This window comes from Cannabis sativa, chromosome 4, assembly GCF_029168945.1.
Source record: "Cannabis sativa cultivar Pink pepper isolate KNU-18-1 chromosome 4, ASM2916894v1, whole genome shotgun sequence".
In the NCBI taxonomy this organism is placed as follows: domain Eukaryota; kingdom Viridiplantae; phylum Streptophyta; class Magnoliopsida; order Rosales; family Cannabaceae; genus Cannabis; species Cannabis sativa.
The window spans coordinates 66,160,302-66,168,521 of NC_083604.1; the positions used below are offsets into that span (position 1 = coordinate 66,160,302).

Consider the following 8,220-nt stretch of genomic DNA (forward strand, 5'->3'; position numbering starts at 1 on the left):
TTTTTTATTTTTGCAGAAAAATTCTTTATTTCATTTAAATAAACATAAAAAAGAAGTTTGTCTCTACCCTTTTAAGTAAATATTTTCCTTCATAATTTAATTTGATTTGTATCTCTAATTATTGAAGTTTAGTACTGCCGAAGTACCGAGTTAAGGAGGAGACAATACCGTTACTAGATGTACTTAAATTTTTTTTTTAACAAAGATGTACTTATTATTGAATACATATATTTAAGAAAATACTGGAAAGAAGAAAAAAAAATGGTTGTTTTAAAATTAAGAAGAATAAAAATCAATAAATAAAAGGCTATATCAAAGTTATGAGCAATCATATCCTGAACACTTGCACATAACTACAATGCTTCCATTCTAGACAAAAACTACAACATTGCCTCTGTTGTAGACACCAAGACAGAATATACTGTCTTTTTCAATATTAAAGTTGAGTTGGTCCAATAATTTTCCAAGAAAGGAAGAAAATTGTAAAGTAAAAAAAAAAAAAGAGAGAACATTTATTCTTCTTCCATAGATAAATATGTAAAACGAAAAAATACTCTCATATTTGAGACTCGGAAAAGAATCAAATGAGGCCTGAGATATCAAGAAACACCAACAATATTAGAGTCAAAGTGAAATTTCAGATTTTTTTTGGGTTGAGCTTAATTGCATGCATAAATCATGATTGCATTGAACAGTGAATAATGGGAGTTGGACCATAACAGAAGCCAGTAGCCAATTAAGGTCGAGTTTTCATTTTCAGTTTGAGTAATGGTCCAGCATTGATCATTGCTGTTTTTCCTTTTCATTATCAGAAAAATTAACTGTAGTAATAAAATAAAATAAAACAAGAATGACCTTGACCCTTGTAAAGGAAGATCACCAATAAATAATATATGCTTCTATATTGGAGAACCCTATATAGAGTGGTCGTTTTTATTGATTTTAGAGCTACATAGAATTCCTATTTGTAAATGATGACAATTAAGTCTTGGTATTTGCAATGGACTTCCCGCCCTGAAGGTTGAAGTTAGATTATACCGGTTATTTAAACATAGATGATAATGATGGTATGAAGTGATGTAGAAAGTAAGACTTAATAACGATGAGATTAATCCAGACCCAAAAAAAGAAGAGAAGGGAAAGAAAAAAAGTGGAGACAGAATAAGGTCAATTTCTCTCTTTTTGTATATTAAAGCAAGAAGAATGAGGCATATATTTTTTTTGGTGCTGGGCAGTGATTCTTCCCCCGTAGTCCATTGGTTTACTTTATTTGGGCGAATAATTGGGCAAATATTCCAAAGCATACCTTTTTTTGAGGGTGGGAAGGCTGAAGAAATATGTTACTACTCTCTCCAAGGCATATTCCAAAGCATACCTTCCTTTTTTCTTCTTTTTAAAAACTGAGTCTTTTTGCCAATACTTATATTTGATACATATCGGTTCTGCCCACAAGTTTTAAGGATAAAAACCTCACAACCATGAATCAAGTCTATTTGGGATAATAGTTATCAACATTTCTAACTAATGCAAAGTCACTAACTAGTTAATAAGGTTAGGTAGCATGTTAAGGTGCCCATAAATTTTCACCAGATCTAAAAGACTTGACAGCTAAAACTAACACCCATGTGGCCATGTCACTTATGAGTGTCCATTATCCCCATGGCGTTTTCAATAATTATGGGCTCAGAATAACCATATAGAATTTTGGATAAATTGCAGTATTTGTCATCAACTTTGATGACACCCCAATATTTTTAAAGAAAAAAGACCGTACCTCCTGTTGCGGAAAGAAATAAAATATTCTGATCGTGTCACGAGTACATTCTTTTAAATAGAAAAAAGAAAAAGAAAGAAAAAAATGAACAAGAGTACATGGATATGCATACAAGGACAATAAATTAGCTAAGTCATATGCAGATTATGAAATATGTATGACATTCAAGCCCACCTCCTTCGAGGAGCACAACCAATCCTCAAACCTCATCTATCTGCTCCTGCAAGAAACCGGTTTAGTCAGATATTGTGTATGGTTTAAAGACTATCACAAGATGGTAGATTTAACATTAAGTAAATGTACTTCAGAAGGGTCCAATAAGTTTAATAACAGATTTGAGAAATCATTCATGTCGTGATTCAGCACATTCTAAAAAATTCTTCAGTTATTTCTTCTTGTTTTTTGATGGACTTGGATATTTAGTTTTAACTATTAGGGTCACAAGTAAAAGTAGGAGCAGCTAAATTTCCAAATATAAATTGCTGCAAAACTACACAAAAATGCCAACTAAAAATAGCACTAACCTGCATATCAGAAGTCCAGAGAGTGAGGTTGTCCCTTAATAGCTGCATGATCAGTGTGCTGTCCTTGTATGATTCCTCACCGAGTGTATCCAGTTCAGCAATAGCATCCTCAAAAGCCTTGATTTAGCAAGGAAAAACAAATTGTTGGAATCAACTTGATAAGAAAGTTAAAATTCATGTCAATCAAAACTATGTTGCTTTATCAAATCCCTAACAAAAAATAATAGAATGTAGAACTACGGAAGAACTCAATAAAATTATGAAGGGGAATTTATATCTTATTGGCTATGTTGTTGATGGGGAGTTGCAGAATATCACATTTCCAGTCAAATTTAACTTCGGCACTACTGATTTAGATATGAGAAAATAAAATATAAATCTCAATCACCAACAACTTCATTTTAGATAAAGACTCAACAAGCTTGAGTAACTAAGATATCGTCTCATCATTTCCAATACCACATGACATGATGCAAGCTAAAACATCTCTGTCCCCAATCAATAAATAGTCTATGTTATCAAATCCAAGAGGAGTAGTTTAAATGATAAAGCATGTGGTTGGCTCCCACAAGATCTGAGGTTCCGAATCAATCCAAGGTACCTACATAGCAATACTAAAATTGTTTGGTCTATCAACTTTCAAAGCTAAGTTGTCATTTTCCTAGTAGCCTGTAAGAGGTTATGAATTAAAACAAAGATTTTCCTACTAACTTTCTTGTTCGTTTATGTTGATTGTAAAAACTAAGTTCATTGATCATAGGCAAAATTGCCTGTCTTCTCAATAGCCCTCTCCATGTACTTCTTTTCCGCTGTCCTCTATCTACTTTCAAGTTATTTAAAAAATCTTATGACCACTCCATTTTCCGAGACAACATTTAAATGTTTTGAACACTTTTATTCCATTTTATACAATTCTTTTCCTTTTCCCATACCAGTTTCCTCTATTCCGAATTCCACTACAATAATATATTCATGGTTCACGGTCACCTACACACATTTACACGTTTATGTACTATATTCAGACTACTTGTATTTATAACATATCAATATTCAAAAATGGGAAAACTTTGTTGCATCTCTAAATTAAAGACCACTTATAAAATCTTAATGGCGAGCTCAGGTTGGATGAGGCATGGATGTGCCAATTTCAGCAGCATCAAGTACCATACCACAAAAATAACACAAGATTTGTCTCATCTTAAGTAGAACAATTCCCTTGCACAGAGAAAAATTTCTTCTCTCTTAAACATTACATTCATACCTGAGTCACACTTTTAATACAATTAACACCAATGCCTCACCAGCTTCAGTTATTTGATTAACTAATCAGTACTTATTAACTTGAAGTGCAGTTTTAGGGATCAATAATTCTATTCATCTAAATTCTAAAGGCCACAAGGAAAAGAACTACCATTTCATCTGATTCCCAAGTCTATTAAAAGCTGTTAGAAAAATACTTCCATAAATAGTATATACTCAACTTGCCTCTCACCTAGCAATAAAGAATTATTTCAAGCAGAAGAAGAAAATAAGGGGGTAAGACTCTGACATGAAGCCCAAATAACAAATATCTCTGACCAAAACGTACAAATTTATTGAATAGCAAAAAAACCAGGCCTATCTTGAATTCAGATACTGTCAAACTCATTTAATTCGTACAACCTTAAACTTAGTTCTTTTTAATCTAGTCATTACAAATTTGGTCTTGTAAATTTGGGTAAAAGGACGGGTTGTGTATTAAAAAAATTTCTATTTATAGGAAACGAACTCCAAGGGCTTGTTTATGACAAAAACCAAGTGTAGTTTTCCGTAAAATTAATCCATCACCGATGGGTACAATCGGTAACTAATCGCATTTGAAACAATTTCTTTGTTCAGATAGTATGGACTGTCAAGCAGCGAAATCTTAACAATCCCATTAGGTATTAGTCACAAAAATAGGGCTAACCTGTTTTGCCATGGCACAAGCTTTGTCTGATGAATTGAGAATCTCGTAATAGAACACAGAGAAGTTCAGTGCCAAACCCAGCCTTATTGGATGCGTTGGACTCAGTTCAGCAGTTGCAATATCCTTCAACAAATAAAAATTCGATTTATCAAGCTTCGTATTAATGCAAAGAACAGTACAAAGTACAATAGCACTAAAAAGCATTTAAATCGAATAAATCTCAGGGTACCTGAGCAGCCTTGTAAGCTCCCATCGTCTCCTCCGCGGCAGATTTTCTCTCGTCTCCGACCTTGAACTCAGCGAGATACCGATGATAATCGCCCTTCATCTTCAAGTAAAAAACCTTGGACTCACCGCTGGAAGCCGAAGGAACGAGGTGTGAGTCCAATAGCCCAAGGATCCCAGCGCAGACGGTAGAAAGCTCGGATTCCACCTTGGATCTGTAATCTTTGACGAGTGGCACGAGCTCATCGTTCTTGCGGCCTTCTTCCTTCTGCTCGATCGACGAGACAATTCTCCAGGCAGCTCGAAGCGATCCGATCACGTTCTTGTAAGCCACAGAGAGAAGGTTCCGCTCCTCCACAGTGAGTTCAGTGCCTCCTGGAGCAGTGGACCCAACAACAAGTTTCTCCATAAACTTAACCATCTCCTCATATCGCTCGGCTTGCTCCGCGAGCTTCGCCAAGTAAACGTACTGGTCCTTGGTAAGGTTTTCCGGAACGGCAGACGCCATTGTTGCAGAGCTCGAAGTCACAGGAGAGAGAGAGAGAGAGAGAGAGAGAGAGAGAGAGAGAGAGAAGGATTTGAAATTTTGAGAAAACAATGGGTTGAGTTGGGGCTTAAATTACGAGGAGCAAGCATGGTTGGCCATTTTAGATATTTGTTAATATTTTATTTTAAGGCCTGCGAATGAAAGAAAGATATTTTGTTTTTTTTTCCTTTTCCCTTGTTTTGTAGTTGGTAAATACTACATAGACGGCGTCGTTTTGAGGGGATGTGATGTCATTGTGATGTAGGCGAGTACCGTAGGTGTTAAGGGTAGGAGCGCGTGGTGGAGAATGATTGGACGATAATTAAGAGAGGAGGATAATAGGAGGAGAAGATGGATTAGAGTCAGCTTTGTATGGAAGATATTTCGGCTTGGGCTGTTGGGCCGCTCTTCATATATGAGGAAACTAAGGAAACAAACCGTATCTTACTTGTACTTAAATTAAATTAAGTCATATATATAGTTTGAATAAATAAAATTTAAATTAAGAAATATATATGACTATTGATAAATTTATAAAAAAAACCTAATCATATGATTTTAAATTTGATGTTATTACCGTATTTTACTTGTACTTATTAATATAATTTTTAATAGGTTTGTTTAGTATATAAAATAAATCAAATAATATGTTAAACTACTTACTTATATACATAATTTAAGTTGTAATTTTTTTTTTATAAATAAAATATACCAAATAAAATCTACTAATTAAAAATGAAAAAATAGATCGAATTTTATAACTTTTTTAATTGATTTACATTTTTATACTAATTGAAAAATCATAAATAAATATAAACTTAAACTATTAAAAAATTATATAGATATTTGATTACTGTAAATTATGAATTATAACAATATTATTAAAATATTATATTGAATTAACTAATAAAATAAATAAAATACTTAATGGATGAAAGAAGTATTCGGACAACAATTTTATATTATGTTTATTTTTCTTTGAATTTTCATAGTAAGAACATCCTACATGTGAAAAAAAATTTCAATTCAATTTTGTTATCTCTATTGATGAGAATCATTATAACGAAAACAAAAATGAAATGTACAAATTTCTATTATTTTAATTAATTAAATTAATTAATAGAAATAAATAGTAATTATTTTCTACACATATTAGAATTAACTTTAATTAAATTAGTTATATTTGATTAAGTTAGTTGAGGTACTCATTAGGTTGTTAGAACTTTAGTTAGTTTTATCTAACTAATCGTGGTCTTTATTTGCTGTCTATATCAAGGCATGCGGTACCAAAACATCTTTAGTTAAGCATAATAATAAAAAAATTATTTCTATTTTTTGCTTATTTCTCTCGCTCTCTGTTTCTCACTATATACAAAGATACTTCACTTTATTATTGAGAGGCTAAACTAAGTTAAGATGTGTGCAAGAGAAGCTTCAAATTGATGCTAAAAGACCAAAAATATCTTTCAAACTCATTTTTAACCCTGCTAACAAATAGAAATAATAAACTCATTTTCATGTGTCATTTTTTTTCTTCATAATATTGTTCATTATTAATTGCATAAATGTAATCATGTGTATTTGGTGTTTTTTTTTTAAAAAAAAGTCTATTCATCTTAATTTTTTTTGGATAAATACCATTTTGGACCCTCTATTTTACAAAAGTTACCAATTGGACCTTGTATTTTGTTAAATGACAAAATGGACCCTGTATTTTTTGAAATAGTACAAATAAGACCTTGAATTGATTTTTTGTCAAAATAAAGCTTAATTATAATCCGATCTAAAAGTGCTATGACAAAACTGTTTACATTTTTTGTATCTGTTCGTATTAAGCATTGTCTTCAAGTTGGTTGTATTAAAAAAAAAAGTTGTCCAAAATTAAGCTCAGGGTCCTATTTTTACTATTTTAGAAAATACAGGGTCAATTCTGTCATTTAACAAAACACAGGGTCCAATCTGTAACTTTTGCAAAACACAGGATCCAAAATGGTATTTACTCTTTTTTTTATCCATCATTGAAGTCCAAATCTCATTGATTTACTTACAGTTCAGCCTCATATCTTCCTTAGCAAGTTCCATTATTCCTTATAATTATATCAAAGAACAATTGAAACCTCCTATTTCCAAGATATTTGTTACCACCACTACCTATTAATATTTTATCATATTGAATTTTAGGCTTTATAATGACAATAAAACTAATACATGTAACTGCTATTTTAATACATATATGTCATATATAATAATAAAATAAAATAATGGTTACATCCATCTCTATTAATAAATAGATAGAAAAAACATGCACAAATTAAATGAGAAAAATAAAATAAATAGTTAATCAAATTAACACAAAATAGAGAAGAAAGATCAATAAAAAAACTCTTATGAACTACATGATACATCTTCTATATGTACAATTCACATATATATAGTGTTATTGAAATTTAATAAATTCTTTTATAATGAAAATATAGAATAGTGTTTGTAAATTATTTATTTCAAGCTATAAGATTACTCATATTCCTACACAATATTATCAATTTAATTAATATAAAAATTTACTTTTTTATTAATAATTAAATTCTTGAATATTTATTATAATGAAGATTTATTATAACATTCAAATATTGATTGATTGTCTTAATAATTCGATTAAGACATAATGATTAATAAATTTTTCATATTCTTAAAAAAAAAAATTATCATTATTATGCATATTAATATATATAGAAGCATACATTTTATTAGTCAAAACTAAAGAATGAACAAAAAAATGATGATTAAACTATTTTTGAATTTGTATTGAAATATTAGGATTAGAACTAAGTATCACAAAATAGATGATTTTTATTTTAAATTATTACTAATCAAAAAATAAAATTAAAATAAATATATAAAACTCACAACTAAAACTGAAACATAATGAAACAAAAAAAAAATAGAGAATATAAAATAGTAATGAATAATAAATATGAAATAAAATTGAAAACATAAATGAATAAAAAAAAAAAAGAAGAAACAATGTAAACAATTTTACATAACCTCTCACTTCATCACTTTTTGTAATTAAGAAACAACTACTAAAATTCTAAACCTAAACAACACAAAAGTAAAATTCATATAAAAAAATATAGGAAGAATGGTGAAACTAAGCAAACTTACATTAAAAAAAAAAGTAAAAAAAAAAACATAAATAGAAATAAAAGAAAAATAAACACAT

The 8,220-nt window shown here is 30.2% G+C and overlaps 1 protein-coding gene across 2 annotated transcripts; it reads right to left on the bottom strand.

Annotated features, from left to right (window-relative positions):
• Positions 1 to 1,778: 1,778 nt before the first annotated feature.
• Positions 1,779 to 5,207, bottom strand: LOC115712674 (14-3-3 protein 1). 2 transcript variants are annotated; one of them, XM_030641001.2, is made up of 4 exons: positions 4,476 to 5,207; positions 4,247 to 4,369; positions 2,299 to 2,415; positions 1,779 to 1,988 (listed from the first exon to the last, which is right to left on the bottom strand). In XM_030641001.2, the coding sequence occupies exons 1-4, from the start codon at positions 4,977 to 4,979 to the stop codon at positions 1,974 to 1,976; spliced, it is 759 nt and encodes a 252-aa protein (XP_030496861.1). In that variant the 5' UTR covers positions 4,980 to 5,207; the 3' UTR covers positions 1,779 to 1,973. The 2 variants fall into 2 exon arrangements, with proteins under 2 accessions (XP_030496861.1, XP_030496860.1); XM_030641000.2 differs by having other exon boundaries at positions 1,779 to 1,994.
• Between the last annotated feature and the right edge of the window lie 3,013 nt (positions 5,208 to 8,220).